Below are 23,557 nucleotides of genomic sequence, written 5' to 3'. Positions count from 1 at the left end.
AAATATTTTTTTCTGTTGTTCGCGGTTATTAATGTTAAACGTTATGTCTTCCTGGAGGATTTGCATCCTGATTTTTGTTGCTTGCTCCTCAGTACCTGGAGGATAACCCTGCAGCTGACAGTTCCCACTAAACATTACTATGATTAAAAATTACTGAAATAAGTTATCATGTCTCACTGCGCCTAATTTACAATCATAACTTTTCATTATATTTGGGACCAAGATCAATCTGGTTGACTCAAGAAAGTTAGAAAGTCATGCATTGTGACTTCTGCAGATGATGTTGTCAGTCTGGTTAAGTTCTGAATTGAGAACAGGCCAATGGTCAATGAGATGGAAGAAAGAATTGCAGAAAACGGGTATGCCGGAGGTCTTGTAGCACTTCTACATGACTGCAGTCAAAAGGCACAACAGAAGGTGCCAGCACATATTGTCTCAGGGTATTTCTGCCATCTGACAATGAGTGAATATTCCAGCAGCACAAATATGTAAAATAATGAGAAAATATAAATTATAGAAAAACTATTACAATTTGAAGGGAGAAGTTCAGTGTCATATATCTGCATGGATTTCCCTTTATTTCAGCTGGCTAGTTCAAACCTCAGAAATTCTTTGTCTAGTACAGTCGATCCTGCATTTGCAGTGATCTTGGGCAATGTCAGGTAGTAGTGATACACAATACGCCAACACAGTGGCGTAACTTGAAGTTTGTGGTGACTTGTAGGCTCTGGGGCGATTACAACCCCTGCACCTATTATAGTTACACCCCTGCTCCAACGTGCAGCAATGATAGCATTATGGGAGCAGTGATGGATTACCATGAAAGCCCTAACAAATACTACTGCCAGATATTAGACAGATTTGTCAGTTTTGTAAGTCAATAGTTATTTCCCCTTTTAACTGCTTATACAAACCAATATAATGTTACATCTGTTTGGAATGCCTCAGCATTAAGCAGGGAATAAAAACAGAACCTTGTACATATCATCTCTTTTTTTTTCGACTAGTCCATTGTTACAGTCTGTATTTAGAATCCTGCTGGACACTGCTGGAACCAGTTTGCTAGCAGACATGCATCCCACCTACTGTGATAGTTTTATAGTAGGTCAGTTTTCAGTAATTAAACTTAGTTTATTGTATAATGCTTGGTGTATATGGGTCGCCCTCCCAGGGCTGTGGGGTACTCTGTACCGGGCCCGATGAGCTTCAATGGGAGATGTCACGGCAGCTGGGACCCGGCCCATGGCCCTGGGCGCCCATTGTAAACAGGGGAAAGTTTATGAATGATTCGTGACGCCACCTGTGGTGTTCGGCAATGAAGATGTAAGCCGATGCTGCAGACAGATCCTCTGGGACAGATGGTGTGGTGCAGCAATGATGTTATAGCCCTCCACAGGCAGGGCTGTAGTCCCAGGGCAGAGTAGGTGAAGTGACACTTAGATGGTGTAGTGTCGGGCACAAGGGATGTAGCAGTGTTGGGCGGGTTGGCGCAGGAATAAGTGGAGGACACCAGGGCATGTAGTTCCAAAGCTTTACACACAGTCTGTTGCAGGAACAGGTGCCCGCATCCATGCCATGTCCTCCGGGTCAGGAGCTCAGCCAACCTCCAGTCAAGATGAAGTACTCCTTTCCAACACTCCGCCAACATATGTGCCTTTTCTGAGCATCTCCTCTTATAGCGCCTTTGAATGAAGTACTCCTAGTACTGAGTTACACTGGAGTTCCTCCTGTCAGATGTTCCTATGAACTCTACTTGTATGGCAGACAGCTGTAGCCTGCTTCGGGGACTCCTTACTACCTAGTCCCGGCTCACTATCGTTGCTGTTGTGCCCCCAAGTCTTGTGTGGCAATAAAGTGGTGACAACTTCTATTCCTCCGGTGTCTGCTGCAGGACCATTAGTATCCGTACAACCTCGGGGACCGGACCCCGGCCTTGCGCTGTGAACTTGGGAAGGGTTCTCTCTTCCAACCCCGATCCTTAGTCCTCCTATTCTCCTTACATTCCGTACTAATCCTTCCCAATGGAGAATCAAGCTTCCTTTCTCTGTCTCTTTTTTGTGCCAGCAGACCCAGATCACTGTGGCCTGCTGCAGCACTTCCTTCTTCCATCCCTCTCCCGGGGATCTTCTCTGTCTCTCTCTCTGTCCTTCTACATCCTCACTCACTCACTGAATGACTGAACGACTGACTCAACTCTTCCCGCTCTTTTATGTAAACTCAGCTCCACCCACCTCCCAGCACGTTTCGTGTTCCAAGCAGGGAGCCACCAAGGGGTGCTATGCTACACTCCAAGCAGGGAGCCACCGAAGGTGCTTTGCTACACTACTTTGTGGTGTGGGGTGCAGGTGTTGGAGTGTGGTCAGGTGTCTCCACCTTACCTGGATGGTGGGGTACCACACCTCAGGAGGAGGTGCAGTACCTCTATGGCGATTGAACCCTCAGGGGCGCCACATATATAAACCACCCAGCCGACTATACATAGAAACTGAACAAGCGGATTATGCTGGGGGATTTGAGCTCAGAATTGTAAATCCATAGATGTCATATATGTTCAGAATTTTAGAATTCAGTATCCTTTAACTAATTACCATATATTAAAAGGTTTCAATTCCTTAATGGGAACCAGTATGATTTTGTAATGTAAAGTAAAGATATGGCTGTGATGGCACTGTAATACTGATTACATTGATACCTTTGGTGAATAAATCCGTTTTGTGGTTCTTCTTTAATCACCATATGAAGTTTCCTGCTAATAGATTTCGATGCATGGGGGCCAGACTGTGCACTGGGTCTTCTCCTCCTTGTCTGAGTTTCCCCAGACCCTCCGCCTGCCTCCGGTCTGTGAATGACAGGTCACTGCTGAGATCTCAAACAGAGACAGGTCATTCAAAGGCTGAAGGCAAATGGAGGGGCCGGGAATCACAGAATGGAGGCAGGTGGAGGGGTCAATGAATCACAGACAGGGAGGAGAAGACCCAATAGAGAGTCCAGCCCCAGTGCACTGAAATCTAATTAGCAGAAAACGTCAAACAGTGATTAAAGAAGAACAACAAAAAGCATTTTTTCACCAAAAATATCAATGTAATCAGTATTACAGCACCATTACAGCCATGTCTTTACTTAACCTTTCAAAATCGTACTGACAGGTTCTTTTTAAATTGGTGAAATTGCAAAGTGCTTGTAAAGTCAAGCAACTCTGTGATGTACCTTTTAATAAAAGCTATCAAGAATACAGGGATTTTTATTCTCATAATTAACTGCTTGTTGCCAAGGTTGCCAGCCACCTAAAGGCTATTACAGTTGGACGGTTTCCTAGGCAAAGAGTTATCACTTCTGAACTGTTTACTATACAACTTGCAAACATATCTCTGATGTGCCCCTGCGTTCCTCGGATGCTGCAGAAGCCAGAGCAGTACATCCATGCCACTGGTGTGAACAGCCAATCACGCACAGTTCGGAGAATCAGTGCAACCATGATACTGGTGTAGTTCACCAATCTGCAGGAGTGCGCAGCTCCGCGATAAGCAGCTAGCGATGCGTTCATCAATAAAGATGCAACAACCTCTTTAACCCATAATGTGTTAATTGAAATGTGCCAATTCTATTTTTAATGACTTTAATATAGTAAATGCAACAATGCAGTAAATTCAACAAGTCCTCAATTGCTGCAAAGCAATAATGCTAAAATGTGACTAATAGTTTTACCATATCTGGCTAAAAATATTGGTCCAAATATTTCATCACATTACTCTTCATAATAAATAGTCAGAAAACAACAAAGATCTTACAAAATTGTATAAGTGTGCAACAGACTATGCCAAATAGGACAGAGGTAATACTATATAACTTATGTATATCTGTCTAAAGCCAATATCTTTTATCTTTTTTAAGTTAGGATTTGTCATGCTGGAAGATAGGCTACAAAGAATTGGGAGGTCGCAACATGAAAATTGTGACCTTTCAGCATTTCATTAATGAGAGAATATATTGAGAAAGTGTATAATGAAGCACAGGATGTATTTTATATTCCCTAGAGATAAAATTCACCTTTATTGTAATTTTTTACAATTCAGATTTCCATTGAAATGCAGAAATGCTTGAATTACAGATGTTCCATTGTGAAATGAATTGCCATTAAGATTTACCAGTCTTGATGGCACTAGTATTCTTCACACACTGAAAGCAGACATATACTGGAACAACTTCTATCAATTTACAGTAAAATGTCTCATCTCATATGCTGGCGCTTCAGCATCCATTATAAATAGCTTTCTATTCACCTAGTGATCCTGAATTGTAAGGGTAGAGAGGAAAAAATGCATCAGAAGTAAGATTAGTCCACTAAAATGTATGCTTTATTATGTGTAAAAATAATGAGATTTCCTTTGGAATTTGTAAACATTATTGAATTATCTGTATTTTTGTGTTCAATTTTAGGGGAAGAAAACTTATTGGCAATTTTGAAAAGAAGATGGTGGAAGTACATGTTCTTGGGCATAATAGACATAGAAGCCACATATTTAGTGGTAAAAGCACACCAGTATACCACATTTATTAGCATACAGGTAAGTCATTTGGCATTTACCTTGTCTCTTTTAAATTGTGTTAACTTACGCGTTGGTAGTTTGTATTCATTTGCATGAAGAATATGAATTGGTGCTTATTGTGGAGTAGATTAGAGTGAAATAGCATTTTGGGGATATTATTAATTTGACTGAAAAGATTAAATTAGTTTCTGAAAAAAATGAAAGCTACATATTAAGAGGATAAAACTTTGATGGGAGTGCTTCTTTATGCAAAGTCCATTCAATTACGCAATTGTCATGCTGTGATGGTCTTCACTGAGGAAGAGGGGCCTCAAACTGTCCTTGGAGCTGAGGCTCTGACTGTCCCTGTCCCAGGGGTACTCTTGAAGGTGGAAAGGCTCGAGTCTCTAGGTACTGTCACACTTAGCGATGCACCAGCGATCCCGACCAGCGATATGACGCACTTAGGATTGCTGGTGCATCGCTAAGTGGTCGCTAGTGAGTTCAAACACAGGCAGATCTCACCAGTGACATCGCAGGGGTCGGGGGTCGCTACTTACCTGTCAGACGAGGCGATCCTGACATCCTCCCGCCTGCGTCCACGCGTTGCTCGTCGGCGCCACAGGAAGCCCAGCAGGAAGCTGACTACGAGAAACGGCCCAGGCTGTTCTCGCGCGATCAGCGATAATCAGCGTGGGAGCCGGTCGGAGGTAAGTATCAGACACAGCGATATCGCTAGCAATATCGCTGCTACGTCACAAAAACCAGTGATGTTACAGGGATATTGCTAGCGATATCGCTTAGTGTGACAGGCCCTTCTGACCTTACTATGCTTCTGTAAAAACCCTAATCTGTCCCCTCCTCTCCCCATGAGGCATTGGACAGAAATGAAAGATAAACCAGACACAAAGCCAAAACAGGGATAACAGAAAACCTCTATCATGGACAGGGAGGAATAAACTAAATGGGTAAAGGGAACAGAGGATAAGCACATACATACAACAGCAAACTACAGAACACTACAAATCCAACTACAAACTTCAACTACAGTAGTTTGTTTTAGCACACAGCACAGGAAGATTAACCTCAACTAGTAACCACCAACTCCTATTCAGCACAGCATTTCCTAAGAGCAAGGAACCAGAGCTTTCACCGGCAGGACAGAGAGGGTCTGGCAAGGTTTTTTTTAGAAGAGATAAGGACCAGAACAGAGGCAGCTGAAATGGAGCTGTATGTTTGTGACCAGCATAGAAATGGTCGTTAACCTATTCAAGCACCATTTAATATGGGATCCAAATACACAGGCTAAATGAAAGGTTTTTGATTAACAATACGTAGTGATCTTCTACTTCCTGATCTCCCAGGTTGCCGTGACACATTCATGACAGCAATGCTCATTCCAGTAAGACACACTTGTCAGACAAGGTGCAGAAAGTGTCTAAATCACATAATGAATATAGTGCTAGTTCTGAAAGATAGAGTTTTGGGTGTACATTGCATCATAACTGTGACATATTTAGCTTGGGCTCACTGAAAAAAGGGATAAATCCATAAAAGTACATTTTTTGTTAAAATCACTGAAAAAGGGATAAATCCATAAAACTTCATTTTTATTAAAATATTTAAACAACCATAACAATTCTACTACCTAAAGTGCATTATCTTGTGTGTAACTCCAGGAAATGGATAAATACAACTCAAAACTCCCACACACAAATTGGTCTCTAAATGTTGTGGCCAATAAGGAGGTACCACAGTTATAACAATCTATCTTACGTCTCAAATATTTAGCTTGACGCATCTTACTTTTCATAAATAAGTGTAGAGAAGGTCCTTGACAGAATTTATGCTCGGGTTAAAAATGGAGTATCAGATGACCACTGCATGGTGGACAGGAACAGCACAGCTTTCATTTCACTTGGAGTAGTCTCTTTAATCTAGAAACAATGTATCCATAAATTCTAAAGTCAAAACCCATTGCAATATAGCTCCATGACAGTTTTTATCTAGGTACTTACAGTATATATGGTGCATCTTTTGGATGCTTCTAATTAGGAATTCAAATGCTTGTATATGTTTGTTAACCTTAAGAAATGTTTATGTTTATATCAAGAATCTTCCTGGACACAAGCAGCATATTTATTTTACATAAAAACTAACACAAAGCGTAAAAAGCATTTTTGAACTTGTAATACCGTATATTATTTTATTCTATAATACATTAATAGGTTACTATTTATTTTACGTGAGGATCTAAACGAACAATCTGATCACATCGTGTTAGCACCCACCTGCCATGGAATGGGTCATCACATTAACCATTTCGCTTTGGAGACACTTTTTATTTTTGCACTTCTGTTTTTTGCTCTCTTTCTTCCAAAAGCTATAGCTTTTTTTTATTTTTTAGCTGATATAACCGTGTGAGGATAACGTTTTTGTGGGACAAGATGTAGTTTTAAATGACACCTTTCATTTTACCAGAGAGTATACTGAAAAAGCGAAAAAAATTCAAAGTAAGGTGACATGGTCAAAAAAAGCTATTCAGTCCAAGGTTGTTAATTTCATTTTTACAGCTTTTTGGGTGTGGTTAAAATGACAAGGCAACATTATTCTTCAGATCAGTAAGATTATGGTGATACCAACTCAAATAGTTTTTGTTATAGTTATTGGTTTAATGCCACCATTATAAATTTATTTTTACTTGTTTATTTGCTCCACCCTAGGGGACTCAATCCTGCGACCTGTGGTTTTGCTCCATAGGAGTACCAGATGGCAATGGCAGGGGCCCTAGTAGGCTGTCGGTTGCCATAGTAACCAATAGGCATCCTGCGATCATGCCGTGTAGGGAAGAGGGAGACCAGAACAGAAATATCTGCATTGATTCAATGCCGCTAAATGGTTAAACAACAGCCTTTGTGTCATGATTCAGTCTGGGTTTTGAGCCCTGTCTGCCCTTTCCCGGTCTGATCTTGGCAATGGTTAACTCTGCCTGGCCTCGTTTTGGGTTCAGGTCTGCTATTTCTTCCTGCTGCATCCTACAGGTGATGTTAGTTATATTTTCTGCCTACGGCGTGAGTTTCTGACACTGGTAGTACCCTGATTTGTCCTGCTGCGCTTTCTGACTTAGCCCGTGTCTGTTCATTCTTCCCTGCCCATTCCGTCTTTGTGTTTCCCCTTGTTTTTGGATTTCCCGGTGTTTGACTCGGCCTTGGCTTTGACCTGACTTTGCCTCTTGCTTCTGGTAATGCTGCTTTGGACTGGTTTTGACCCTCTGGTGCTCCTCTGACTCTGTACTTGTTTTTTCCCTTTGTACTGCATTACGGTCTAGGTTTTGACTTGGCTTGTTTGGCTATTCTGCTGTCACCTGGTGGTAGCCTTACTGCAGCGCTGCAGTTCTGCTCTTGCAGACATGCTGTTCTCCTTCCACTTTACTGCCAACTAGAAGAGCTTGCAGCTACTTGCATAGCTGCAGCATGACACTTTGGAGCTAGCTCCGATTGCTACTGTTAGAAGTTGCTGAAGGCTTTACAACAGCAGTTCTGTACAGCTCCATATACAAACCCCAATGTGTGGTCACATGTCAAGAGATTAAACATTATTATACCTGTACACAGTGGTATAACTTGGTTATGGGCACCCTCATGGGCCCTAATGCAAAATTATTGCAAATCTTTTATATCAATTTTTTTATATACGTTTTAAATAGGGAAAAGGGACTTTTGGGGCCTCCCAGTCTCCAGGGTCCGGGTGCAATTGCAACCCCTGCACCTATTGTAGTTATGCCCTTCCCTGTACAACCTGTAGAAAATACTGAATGCAGGTAGGAACCAACTTTGATCTACAATAGGTAAAAACAGACCTTTCACTGTTAAAAGCAGTGCAATGCCATGATGGCGGCAATCACTACCCCCTTAAAAGAATAATAAACAAGTCAGTCAACATCATCCATCAAGAAGGAGCTGACAAACTTTGTGGAATTTTTCTATTAATTTGTGACATGAACGTTCAGCTGTTTCATTTGCATGAGGCTTTCATTTTGGGACAAATTTAAGTATCACTGCTGAAGAGACAGATAATCTTTTGAAAATGTTGTGAATTAGATAATTCCAATGTTTAAAGGAAACCTGCCATATCCCTCACGCCCTCCAACCCACTGGCATTTGTATCTTTATTGCTAAATTCCCTACCAAAACAGCCCTGACCATGGCAGAGGCCCTTAGTAGGCTGCCATGGCACTCAATTGGCATCATGCCGTGTGGGTGAGAGGGGGGCCAGAACTGAAAAGTTTACCATGATTCAATGCCACTGAGTGGTTAAACAGCAGCCTTTGGAGCTTGCTCCGATTGCTACTTTAAGAACCTTCTGAAGGCTGCACAACATACTGCACATACTGTTAGTCACCTAAACCCATGTTTAAAAAAAGGCTGTAGAAACTCCATTTTTTAAAGCTAATTAGCCCTATGACTAGTCGATGGAACACTAGCTTCCCCAGACTAGTCGTCCCTCTCTGAATCTCAAATCTAATGATTTGCAAGAGACGGCAGCATCGTCAGCTCTCTGCAAATCTCGCACATGCTTACAGACAGCTTCGCGCATGCTTACAGATAGATTCGGACCAGCTAAAGTGTAAGAATCGGGTGTTCATGGAATGCTCCATGAACCGGTTATCAGCCTAAGTATGTTACAATACTGACACAGAGGGCTATTAAATGCATAAAGCATGTGAGAACATGATGCAAGGAACCTGGTTATGGTAAACATTTTGAATGGGCAACACAGGGGTAGTTAGGTTAATGCATTGAGACGGTAGGCCAGTCTGAACAAATGCGTTTTTAGGGCACACAGAAAACTTTGTGGATTGGGGATTAATCGTAATAACCTGGGTAGTGCATTCCAAAGAATTGGCTCAGCATGTGAAAAGTCTTGGATACGGGAGTGGTAGGTCCTAATTACTGAGGATGTTAACCTCAGGTCATCAGCAGAACGGAGGGCACAGGTAGGGTGGTAGACTGAGACAAGGGAGGAGATGTAGGTTGGTGCTGAGCCATGGAGTGCTTTGTGGGTGAAGGAATAAGATTGTACTGGTTTCTGGAGTGGATGGGTAACCAGTGTAATGACTGGCACAAGGTAGAGGCATCGGTGTAACGATTGGTGAGAAATATGATCTATGATCCTGGCTGCAGCATTCAAGACAGATTTGAGAGGGGAGAGTTTGGTAAGAGGAAGACTGATTTAGTAGAGAGTTACAATAGTCCAGACGAGAATGAATAAGAGAAACAGTGGGAGCTTTTGCAGAGTCGAAAGTAAGAAAGGGTCGAATTCTAGAAATGTTTTTGAGGTGCATATAACAAGAGCGAGCCAGTGATTGGATGTGGTGGGAAAATGAAAGCTCGGAATCAAGTATGACCCCATGACAGTGGGCATGTTGCTGGGGAACCACACACGGAAATGGCAATGTTGGGCATAGGTAAGTTAGTAGAGGGAGGAAACACAAGGAGTTCAGTTTTTCACAGGTTCAGATTCAGATAGAGGGAGGACATGATGTTTGAGACAGCGGTAAGACAATCACTGGTGTTTTCTAAAAAGGCAGGCCTGATGTCAGGAGAAGTGTAGAATTGGGTGTCATCAGCATAGAGATGGTACTGGAAACCAAATCTACTGATTGACCAATAGGGGCAGTATACAGAGAAGAGACATGGGCCTAGAACCGATCCTTGAGGAACCTCAACAGTAAGTGGAAGATGAGAGGAGGAGCCAGCAAAAGATACAGTGAAAGAGCGGTCAGAGAGATAGGAGGAGAGCCAGGAGAGAACGGTGTCTTTGAGGCCGATGGAGCACAGCATAGAGAGGAGGAGCTGATGATCCACAGTGTTGAATGCTGCAGAGAGATGAGAATTATCAGGGAGTAGTGACCATTAGATTTAGCTGATAGTAGATCATTAGACATTTTAGTAAGGGCGGTTTCAGTAGAGTGTAAAGAGCGGAAACTGGATTGTAGCGGGTCAAGAAGAGAGTTATCTGAGAGATAGCGGATAAGACGGGAGTGGACCAGGTATTCTAGAAGTTTAGAGGTGAAAGGAAGATTAGAGACAGGTCTATAGTTAGCGGCACATTTTGGTCGAGGGATTTTTTTAAGTAATCGATGTATGATATATGCTTAAATGAGGAGGGAAAGTTCCTGAAGGAGAGAGAGAGGTTGAATATTTGGGTTAGGTGAGTGGTGACAGCAGGGGAAAGGGACTGGAGGAGATGTGACGGAATGGGGTCACTGGTGCAAGTAGTCGGGCAAGAAGATGCAAGGAGCCTGATTACTTCTTCTGTGACTGGTTCAAAATCAGAGCGTGAGCCAGATGCAGTGGAGGAGGGAGGACAGTGCATGGTAAGAGGGGATTGAGAGAAAATTTCCTGTCGGATATGGTCAATTTTTTCTTTGGTTGGGGCCTGCACTCTTGGGTTGAGTAGGGAATGAAAAGTCTCAAAGAGATGTTTCAGGTTATTGGATAGTGAGGTGATGATGGTGTTGAAATAGGTTTGTTTGGAGAGGTGAAGGGCAGTGTTATATGTTTTAAGCATAAACTTATAATGGATGAAATCTTCGGGTAGATTGGATTTTCTCCACAGATGTTCGGCGCACCTGGAGCACCGCTGCAGGAAACGTGTTTGCAGCATGTGCCACGGTTGTCGCTGTGTGTGCCGTATTGTTCTATGTATAGGAGGAGCAGTTTCATCCAGGGCACTTTGCAGGGTTTCGTTGTAATGCTTCAGTGCAGAATCAGGACATGAGAGGGAGGAAATTGGGGTCAATGATGACTGCAAGTTCTTCATAAGTTTCTGGATGTTAATGGCCTCTATGTCTCTATAAGTGTGGAAAGTAGGGGTGACCTGAGCGGGATGGTAATTCTTGATAGAGAATGAAAGAAGGTTGTGGTCAGAGAGCGGGAGAGGGGAGTTTGTGAAATCATCCACTGAGCAAAGCCGAGAGAAGACCAAGTCGAGGGAGTTTCCGTCTTCATGCGCAGGAGAGTTAGTAAGCTGCAAAAGGCTGAAGGAGGAGGTTAGAGATAAAAGGTGAGTAACAGATGGGGAGAGGGGAAAAGCAATGGGAATGTTGAAGTCTCCCAAAATAAGGGTGGGGATGTCACAGGAGAGAAAATGTGGAAGCCAGGTTGCAAAGTGATCCAAGAACTGATGGGAGGGGCCGGGAGGAAGATACACCACTGCCACTTGCATGGAGAAGGGGATGTAGAGTCTGACAGCGTGGACCTCAAAAGAATGGAAGACAAGTGAGGGTACTTGAGGGATAACCTGAAAGGTACATTTGGGCGATAGGAGCAGACCAATGCCTCCACCTGCTCTGCTGAATTCCAAAGGGCACAATTGAAAGAGACATAAGGCATGCAGGGAATATTAATAAGATTAGAGGGGTTTCTTAGTGTAGCAGTTGGGGAGTTTGACCTGCCATAACATGGGGGCCAAGGTTGGGAGCGATATCTCCTGCGACTAGGGGAAGGAGGATAGAAAGAGTAAGCAGATGGTTAAGTGATTTATGAGACCGTCTCTTGTGTTGGATGTGGGACTGAATGGATCTGTGCAGTTTAGCAACGTGAAAAGAGCATGAGTGCTATACATAGGACAGGAGAGGAGTGAGGGCTGATATGGATGGAGTGTTTAGAATTAATGCAAGGATGGCTAATGTGAGTTAATGCAGCAGCCAGGACATACATTATACAAATGCATATGGTAAAAATTTTTGGTAGTCCAAAAGTACTGGGAATAGGTTTGCATAAATGTCCTACCTGTCTCCTGCCCTGTCTTTCTGCCATGGTAAAACTGTCAAGTCCTTTAATGAAATGTACTTTGATTAAATGTACATAAATGCTAACCCCTGCATAAATGCTTCCCCAGGCTGTGTCTCACTATTTAGGATGCTAGCTCTAGGATCTCTCACTATTTTACTTCATTAGCAATCAATCTAACTAAGTTAAGACAGCAGGACACAATAAATGTAGTGAACAGATAAACAAATGTGCAGGCCTACATGGATCATAAACTTTGAAAAAAGTTACATGACCTCACGGCATCAAAGGACAAGCAAAGTAAGCTGAATAAGCTAAATTCCATTACAAACTGCTTGCTGACATATAACAGAGTGAACACATGCAGGATGGATCAATGCAGGAGTTGAATGAGCTGGTTACCATTACAAACTGCTTGCTGACATAGAATAGAGTGAACACATGCAGAATGGATCAGTGCAGGAGTTGAATGAGTTGATTACCATTACAAACTGCTTGCTGACATAGAATAGAGTGAACTCATGCAGGATGTATCAGTGCAGGAGCTGAATGAGCTGATTACCATTACAAACTGCTTGCTGACATATAACAGAGTGAACACATGCAGGATGGATCAGTACAGAAGTTGATTGAGCTGATTACCATTACAAACTGTTTGTTGACAAAAAATAGAGTAAACATATGCAGGATGGATCAGTGCAGGAGTTGAATGAGCTAATTACCATTACAAACTGCTTGCTGACATAGAATAGAATGAACACATGCAGGATGGATCAGTGCAGGAGTTGAATGAGATAATTACCTGTATAAAGAGAATAGAAATGCATGTTAGATTCTGCCATGGTATAACTGCCAAGTACTTTGATGAAATGTACTTCAATTAAATGTACATAAATGCTAACCCCTGCATAAAAGCATAAAAGCCACCCCACTGCAACAAGGTGTACCCAATCAGGGTGGTCCCTAACTCTAGTATTTCATCTTGCTATGTGTAAGTAGGCCTTAAATTAGAATTAGCAGAACCTTGAGCTGATTGTTCCACACCTACCAGTGGAAAGCTATAAAGACAAGATGTACAGCCCAAAAAGGGGGCCATGCCCCTATATATACAAAGTGCAAGGCACTAAACAAAAAAAAGACATGAGCTGGCACAACTGTTGGTATAAGTACTGGGTGGGCCATTTTTATGGATACACCTAAATAAAATTGGAATGGTTGGTGATATTAACTTCCTGTTTGTGGCACATTAGTATATGGGAGGGGGGAAACTTCAAGAAGGGTGGTGACCATTGTGGCCATTTTGAAGTCGGCCATTTTGGATCCAGCTTTATTTTTTTAATGGGAAGAGGGTCATGTGACACATCATACTTATTGAAAATTTCACAAGAAAAAAATGGTGTCCTTGGTTTTAACGTATCTTTATTCTTTCATGAGTTATTTACAAGTTTATGACCACTTATAAAATGTGTTCAAACTGCTGCCCATTGTGTTGGATTGTCAATGCAACCCTCTTCTCCCACTCCCACTCTTGAAACACTGATAGCAACACTGCAGAAGAAATGCTAGCACAGGCTTTCAGTATCCGTTGTTTCAGATGCTGCACATCTCGTATCTTCACAGCATAGACAATTGCCTTTAGATGACCCCAAAGATAAAAGTCTAAGGGGGTCAGATCGGGAGACCTTGGTTGCCATTCTACTGCCCCACGATGACCAATTCACTTTCCAGGAAACTGTTCATGTAGGAATGCTCAGACCTGACACCCATAATTGATGGTATGGTGTGGTATATGGGTTACAAAGATAGTGGAGCCATTCTTCATCAATGGAAACCTCAATGCCACTGGATATCTGAAATTGCTACATGATCATGTGTCACCCTCTTTATGCACTGAAGATGGCATGTTTCCTGAGTTTTTACGGCAAGATGGTGCACCACCACATTATGGGTGTCAGGTCCGAGCATTTCTACAAGGAATCTGACCCCCTTAGACTAACATTTCTTCTGCGGAGTTGCTATCAGTGTGTCAAGAGTGGGAGAAGAGCATTGCATCGACAATCCAACGCAATGGGCAGCACTTTGAACACAATTTATAAATGGTCATAAACTTGTAAATAACTAATGAAAGAATAAAGTTATGTTAAAACCAAGCACACCATTGTTTTTCTTGTGAAATTCTCAATAGGATTGATGTGTCACATGACCGTCCTCACATTGGAAAAAATAAAGTTGGATCCAAAATGGCCGACTTCAAAATGACGCCATGGTCACCACTAGTGTTGAGCATTCCGATACCGCAAGTATCGGGTATCGGCCGATACTTGCTGTATCGGAATTCCGATACCGACTTCCGATATTTTTTCAATATCGGAAGTCGGCATCGGAATCGGAAGTTCAAAGTTGATTGACAGCCGAAATGACGTCATCATGATGCGCGGTGTGTGCGCATCATGATGCGCCGTCATTTCGGGCCTTCCGGGGGTCTCTGCCGGCCTGCCGGGGGGCTGTGTGGACTGCCCGGGGTCTGTACCGGCCTGCCGGGGGGCTGTGCCGGCCTGCCGGTGGTCTGTGCACCCTGTGGGGGTCTGTACTGGCCTGCCGGGGGGCTGTGCCGGCCTGCCGGTGGTCTGTGCACCCTGTGGGGGTCTGTACTGGCCTGCCGGGGGGCTGTGCCGGCCTGCCGGGGGGCTGTGCTGATGTCCGGGGGTCTGTGCAAGCATCGTCCGATGGGACTATAAGTCCCATCTGGCGATGCCTGCTACCATGACAGTGATTGACACATTAGCCAATGATGGTACAGTAGTAGTCCCATCATCCGGCTAATGTGTTAAATGTTAAAAAAAAAAAAAAAATACTACATACATACTACATACATACTACATGCATGCTACATACATACTACATGCTACATACATACTACATATATACTACATGCATGCTACATACATACTACATGCTACATACATACTACATATATACTACATACATGCTACATACATACTGCATGCTACATACATACTACATACATACTACATACATACCACATATATACTACATACATACTACATGCATGCTACATACATACCACATACATACTACATACATACTACATACATACTACATGCATGCTACATACATAACACATATATACTACATGCATGCTACATACATACTACATGCTACATACATACCACATACATACTACATACATACTACATACATACTACATGCATGCTACATACATACTACATGCTACATACATACTACATATATACTACATGCATGCTACATACATACTACATGCTACATACATACTACATATATACTACATACATACTACATGCATGCTACATACATACTACATGCTACATACATACCACATACATACTACATACATACTCCATGCTACATACATACTACATATATACTACATGCATGCTACATACATACTGCATGCTACATGCATGCTACATACGTACTACATACATACTACATGCTACATACATACCACATATATACTACATACATACTACATACAATACATTCATACAATACATACATAGACATACAGTACATATAACATAGAGTAACATACTTACCAATACTTGTCACATTGTTCCCCGAAGCCATTGTCTTTTACGGAATAAATATTAACATAACAAACCACAAAAATACTCACCCACGATCCGAAGCAGTCCACGAGTGTGTCCCACGACGATCTTGGGTAAAGAACTGCAGCATCAGCTGATGCTGCCGTTCTCTACGGGCTGCAGGAATCCAATGACGGAAGGTAGGTATCCTTCCGCACTGTATTCCTCCGCCACTTAAAAAAAAAAAGTCCCTAGTCTCACTTTATGCCATTGCTGTGTGGGAAATTCCCACACAGCAATGGCATAAAGTGAGACTAGGGACTTTTTTTTTTTTAAGTGGCGGAGGAATACAGTGCAGAAGGATACCTACCTTCCGTCATTGGATTCCTGCAGCCCGTAGAGAACGGCAGCATCAGCTGATGCTGCAGTTCTCTACCCAAGATCGTCGTGGGACACACTCGTGGACTGCTTCGGATCGTGGGTGAGTATTTTTGTGGTTTGTTATGTTAATATTTATTCCGTAAAAGACAATGGCTTCGGGGAACAATGTGACAAGTATTGGTAAGTATGTTACTCTATGTTATATGTACTGCATGTCTATGTATGTATTGTATGAATGTATTGTATGTAGTATGTATGTAGTATATATGTGGTATGTATGTAGCATGTAATATGTATGTAGTATGTATGTAGCATGCATGTAGCATGCAGTATGTATGTAGCATGCATGTAGTATATATGTAGTATGTATGTGGTATGTATGTAGCATGTAGTATGTATGTAGCATGCATGTAGTATGTATGTAGTATGTATGTAGCATGCATGTAGTATATATGTAGTATGTATGTAGCATGTAGTATGTATGTAGCATGCATGTAGTATATATGTAGTATGTATGTAGCATGTAGTATGTATGTAGCATGCATGTAGTATGTATGTAGTATGTATGTAGTATGTATGTGGTATGTATGTAGCATGTAGTGTGTATGTAGCATGCATGTAGTATATATGTGTTATGTATGTAGCATGTAGCATGCATGTAGCATGCATGTAGTATGTATGTAGTATGTATGTAGTATGTATGTGGTATGTATGTAGCATGTAGCATGCATGTAGTATGTATGTAGTATATATGTGGTATGTATGTAGCATGTAGTATGTATGTAGCATGCAGTATGTATGTAGCATGCATGTAGTATATATGTAGTATGTATGTAGCATATATGTAGTATGTATGTAGCATATATGTAGTATGTATGTAGCATGTAGTATGTATGTAGCATGCAGTATGTATGTAGCATGCATGTAGTATATATGTAGTATGTATGTAGCATATATGTAGTATGTATGTAGCATGTAGTATATATGTAGTATGCATGTTGCATGCATGTAGTATATATGTAGTATGTATGTTGCATGTAGTATATATGTAGTATGCATGTTGCATGCATGTAGTATATATGTAGTATGTATATTGCATGTAGTATATATGTAGTATGAATGTAGCATGTATGTAGTATGTAGTATGAATGTAGCATGTATGTAGTATGCATGTTGTATGTATGTAGCATGTATGTAGCATGTAATTTTTTTTTTTTTTACATTCAACACATTAGCCGGATGATGGGACTACTACTGTCCCATCATTGGCTAATGTGTCAATCACTGTCATGGTAGCAGGCATCGCCCGATGGGACTTGTAGTCCCATCGGACGATGCCTGCACAGACCCCCGAAGCCTGCACAGACCACCGGCAGGCCGGCACAGCCCCCCGGCAGGCCGGTACAGACCCCCACAGGGTGCACAGACCACCGGCAGGCCGGCACAGCCCACCGGAGCCTGCACAGACCACCGGCAGGCCGGCACAGCCCCCCCCCCCCGGCAGGCCGGCACAGACCACCGGAGCCTGCACAGACCCCCTGGCAGGCCGGCACAGCCCCCCGAAAGGCCCGTACAGACCCCAGAGAGGCTGTACAAGGCAAAAACAGGGTTTTTCTTATTCCGATACCGGAAGTCCCATAGACTTGAATGGGACTTCCGGTATCGGAATCGGCGATACTGATACTTTTTTTTAAGATCAGCCGATCCATTCCGATCCGATACTTTGAAGTATCGGACGGTATCGCTCAACTCTAGTCACCACCCATCTTGAAAAGTTTCCCCCCTCCATATACTAATGTGCCACAAACAGGAAGTTGATATAACCAACCATTCCCATTTTATTTAGGTGTATCCATATAAATGACCCACCCTGTACAATGTAGAGGTGCACATGACTGCTCAAAACCTTTACTAAAGCTTCCAATGCCAAAATGATCATCAGGAGCAAAAAAGAACATCCTTATTAAAGAGAATCTGCCACTCAATTCATGCTGCCCGACCCATCTGTATATAGGGAGAGATCTGTCAATCACCTGGAGTGGTGCAAAGAGAAGTTGGGCGAGGGCCATGCATGACTAATCATGTCTCCCTCTATAGTCCTTGGAGCGCTTCAGAGAAAAGCATACATGAATTTTGTGACAAGTTCCCTATACAACCACTCTAACTGTAAGACAAGGTCATCATTGCTAAATGTACATGCTCAACGTTCTGCAATCAGAGTATGTCAAATGCCAAGATGCAGTGCTATTTTCACAATATTACAGCAATAAAGTGATGCTTTCAACACAGCTGAAAATGTCATCTAAAAACGGTAAAGCATTGCAGAAAAAAATCAGTTGAAAAGTACAGAAAGAAGATAAAGAAGGACTTATAACAAAGTTTTTATCTTCTCAATATATTGTAAGCATCATATCATATAGCATGGTGTACTTACAATTGCATGGTAGACAGGCAAAAAGATCAATTGTAAGTACACAGTGCTATATAATATGTTGATTGCAATATATTAACACAATAGAATCCTTGATGGCAGTGCTTCTTTAAAGTCCTGCCCTAAAAGAACCACTGAGATACAAAATTATTTAGCTGTCCCAATGAATTACTACATCACTTGCCAACTCATTAAAACATAATAACTTTGACTTGGTAATTTTTAAAGATTTATTTCAGCCAAATGCTTAGAACCAGATTAGACTGATCAGTTTAAACAAGGCAAAAGTATCTGAATGTCGACTTAAGTCAAGCATTCCTTGGACCTTTAATAGTGCTTCATGTAAGACATAAATCAGTGATTTTCAAATACATGGAAGAATGGCTTCACTTACATAGTAGGGTCCAATAAGCATGTCTTTTTTTTCCTGCTGTACAGTTATTGCCTTCCATAAGCTATTCTATTTATAAGATCTGCTTGCTTAGTAAGTAAATGTGTTATAACTGAAAACATAGAAAACATAATTTAATTGTATGAAGCTAAAAACGATAATACATTTCAAGATAGAAAGCTGGAATGCAAATAAAAATATTAACACTGACATTAATATATGTAATCCCAAAATTAGAAAGTAGTCTCAATTCTCATCTCATTTTGGAACATTTTATATTCCAGGCACGGTGAAGCAGTCTCTCTCTTCTTTTAGAGGCTAAGGCTTCTCTATCATTTATATAATATTACCTATGCAGAGCTGCAGAGGGCTGCATACTTCCTCCATTAAGCCCCGCCCACTGCCGCACCTCTTCCATTCAGCTCCGCCTACGTCTGCATGTGTGATGCATACCTATCTTTAACATTGGGTATGCAGGCCATGTGGATGTATGTGGATGTGTTCGCATGTGTCGTTTTGACGCTGCGCCGAACTGCATCGAACGCAACATGTTTCATTTTGTTGCGGTTGGCGGGCGCATCAAAATGATGCATGCGGACACATCCGCATACATTCGCACGGCCTGCATACCCAATGTTAAAGATAGGTATGCAGGACACATGAAGACGTAGGCGGAGCTGATTGGAAGAGGTACCGCAGTGGGCGTGGCTTAACAGAGGAAGTACGCAGCCCTCTGCAGCTCTGCCCAACGCAAATGTGAAACCAGCCGAAATTAGTGCGTTTATTTTGCTTTTTCTAGACACTGTTGTAACATGTGGACTGAGTTTTAAAAGCATTATGAAATGTTACGAACCCCAAAATGGTATTAATAAAAATTTCAACTGCACCCATCAAGTCCTCACTTAGGTCTATCATCTGATAAAGGAAATATTAGAAGTTTCCACGTTACTGGTAGCACAAAGTCTATGGAAATGTAACATTCATCCCCCCATAAAAATAAATCTAACAAAATCTGCTCTCCAAAACCAAATTCCCCCTTCCTTATAAAGCCCACAGTGTTTTAAGTGCAGTTAGTGTACACATGTTTAGCATTATTGTCTCAAGGAGAGCCGACTTAACAATTTATGAGGTACATATCTCTAGAAGCACAAGTTCGGAACAGTGTACAGGGCACTACAATGTATTGTGTACTACAATGGCATATTTGCAATTTTTGATCTAAAACATCCACTGCATGCTTGTTTCTAGAAAGCATCCACAAATTCAAAATTGTCACTATACCCATATGGTACATGGAGCCTATACAATTGGAGTCTGCAAACTATTGTAAGAAAATCTGCGCTCCAAAAGTCAAATAGTGCTTCTCCCTCTGGAGCCCTGCTATGTGGCCAAACAGTACTCTACAGCCATATATGGGGTATTGCATGATCAAGAGAAACTGTGCAACAAATAATGGGGTCATTTTCACATATTCCCCCTTATGAAAATATAAAATATGGGGATAAAGCAACATTTTAATGGTAAAAATGTAACTATTTTTTTGTTTAGTGCTCAATGGTATAAAATTGTCTGAAACACCTGCGGTGTCATTATGCTCACTGCTCCACTGTATGAATTCAATGAGGTGTGTAGTTTGTAAAATAAGAAAAGTTATGGGAGGGCTCTGCTATTCTAGTACTTTAGGGGCTCTGCCAAAGGTGAATTAAGAGTAGCCAGGGCACAGGGCAATTAAGAAGGCATGTCCCCCCCAGATACCTGATGTATCATGTGACATGTCACATGATCCCGCAATAGATCATGTGATAGGTCATGTGAGTAAGATACAGGTTCTCGAGGTCACATCCTTACCCAGAAAACGTCACTATGCGGCATTATAAATAATATACAACATAGAGCAGGATGGGAGATTAATTTTCCTAAGGGGCCACATGACAGATTGTGACTATTGTGGAGGCTGAACCAATCAGCTGAAACTACTGTAATTATGGTCAATATTCATATAATGTACAAAAATAATTATTAATAATTCTATGACTCACTACTGAGCAGAATTAAGTATGCTGACATCCCCCTATACACAGTATGAGCCCCCACACAGCCCTCTACTTACAATATGAGCCCCCACACAGCCTCCTCAATCAGCAACCAAAGCAATCAGTCTATGGGGCCCTTATACATGTAAACCATACAAAAAAAATTAAAAAGTTATTTATTTTAGGTAATTTAAAAACCCAATATATACAGAAATAAATGCACACACACAGAAAACCAGTGATTAAAAAAAGAGTAGAAAGGAGGGGAGACAGGGACTAGTTTTGCCGTTCACAATTTCCTTCCTAACAGCGGAGGTTGACACCCTAAGTTGAAACGGTATGGCACCCCCGCTCCTCGTCGACTGCCCCTTTGTAGCTCTACCACTACTCTAAATGGAATCCTCTATAGGTGATCAGATAATCTGTAATAAACATGTATATATCAATGATTTTCAACAACCTGACCAGAAAAAAAAACACAACAATGTTCAAGAAGAAACATAAAAGATGTCCTTATACAACAAAGAATAACTCCTCAGATCATAAATGGCCAGTCAAGTGGCAGTGTAATTAAAACCACAAAACATCCATATACCTCATAGTCACGTTTGTATGGACATGGACATATATATGGTCTGAACAGTTGTGTATTTAGCCTAATGGCATCTTCATTCAGGGTTTTATCAAGGAATTCCTTCAATCGGGACAAGAAAAGGAGACCATAAACCATACTGAAATGAGGATAGCAGCTCATAGGCCCAGGCAATATGCATCCACATAGCCCCCTACATATAATATGAGCCTCCTACATACAATATGAGCCTCTACACAGCCCCGTACGTACATTATGAATCCACACATAGCCCCTACATACAATATGAGTCCACACACAACCCCCTATATACAGTAAAAGCCCCATATAGCTCCCTATATATAGTATGAGCCCCATATAGCTTCTTGAATACAGCATGAGTACTGACATATCTCTGTTGTGAGTTCATTTTCCCCTTCATTACTGAGGCCCGAGGAACTCCCTCTTCTGGTAAAGAAAGGTAGTGAGCCTGATTATCAAACACCTGAGGCTGATGATGATGACTGGCTGAGTGGAGTTACTGACTGGATATAAGGCTGCCGACGCCCTTCTGCCCTGCGGGTGATTTCTCTGTGGGATCCTTGGAGACCAGTCTGAATTCCTGCTCCTCTAAAGCTAAGATTGCTGCTCGGCCTTTTGCTTTTGTGCTTTGACTTTGTTTTGCTTTGTTTTTCTGGATTTCTGCCATTCCCTGCTGGGGTGTGCTGAATTCATTTAGCTCTGTCTTCTGAAAATACCTGAGTGCTGATTTAGTTTTTGAAGCCTAGCTGCTTCAGGGCCTTTTTCATATCAGCTTGTTGGCTCTTGTCTTTGATAGGGTTTTGGCAGATTGCAGACAGCAGCCTTCCTGTCCTTTCCTATCTAGGTAGCTTTGGGCCCCGTCTTTGCTCAGTCTGTCTTTCTGTCTGTGTTAGTATTTTCATCTTGCTTCACCGTCATTATATGTTGGGGGCTGCCTATTGCTTTGGGGTCTGCTCTGGGGCAGTTTAGATTTCCCCTTTCTTTCTTTAGGCCTATGTAATTCTCCGGCTGTGATCGAGAGGTCTAGGACATCGTAGGAACCCCCCACAGCTACTGCTAGTTGTGTTGATAGGTTCAGTGGTCTGCAATCTGATAGTTGCCAACTTCTCTGGTTTTCTGGACTTAGCTTGTATTTCTGCTTTTGCCTCCTACGGTGACTCATTCATAACATATCTCCCTAGATACAGTGTAAGCATCACATAGATCCTTATATTATTATTATTATTTATTTACATAGTGCCATTAATTCCATGGTGCTGTACATGAGAAGGGGGTTACATACAAAGTTATAGATATTGTTAACAGTTAACAAATTTACAATGACAGACTGGTACAGAGGGGAGAGGCCTCTGTCCTTGCGGACTTACAATCTACGGGATAGTGGGGAAGAGACAGAAGGTCGGGGGTGCAGCAGCTCTGGTGGTGATGAGACGGCAGCTCGGGCGGTGGTGAGGCGGCAGAATGGTTATTGCAGGCTGTAAGCTTTCCTGAAAAGATGGGCTTTCAGGTTCCATTTGTAGGATCCGAGGGTGATGGATAATTGGATGTGTTGAGGCATGGAATTCCAGAGGATAGGGGATATTCGGGAGAAATTTTGGAGGCGGTTATGTGAGGAACAAATAAGTGTGGAGGAGAGTAGGAGGTCTTGGGAGGATCGAAGATTACGTGAGGGAAGATATTGGGAGATTAGTTCAGAGATATAGGGAGGGGAAAGGATGTGGATGGCTTTGTAGGTCAGTGTTAGTAGTTTGAACTGGATTCGTTGGTGAATTGAGAGCCAGTGGAGGGATTTGCAG

At 42.0% G+C, this 23,557-nt stretch overlaps 1 protein-coding gene across 1 annotated transcript in view; it reads left to right on the top strand.

Annotated features, from left to right (window-relative positions):
- Nucleotides 1–23,557, top strand: part of SLC35F1 (solute carrier family 35 member F1) — a 677,622-nt gene that overhangs the window by 519,831 nt on the left and 134,234 nt on the right. The window contains exon 3 of the mRNA XM_073575938.1: nucleotides 4,438–4,565. Coding sequence (XP_073432039.1) covers nucleotides 4,438–4,565 — 128 coding nt within the window. The remainder of the gene's footprint in view (nucleotides 1–4,437; nucleotides 4,566–23,557) is intronic.

Source organism: Dendrobates tinctorius, unplaced genomic scaffold (genome assembly GCF_039654945.1).
Source record: "Dendrobates tinctorius isolate UK_male_01 unplaced genomic scaffold, ASM3965494v1 ptg000046l, whole genome shotgun sequence".
In the NCBI taxonomy this organism is placed as follows: domain Eukaryota; kingdom Metazoa; phylum Chordata; class Amphibia; order Anura; family Dendrobatidae; genus Dendrobates; species Dendrobates tinctorius.
Note: the sequence above shows the minus strand (reverse complement) of the source record. Positions and strands in the feature narration are given on the sequence as shown.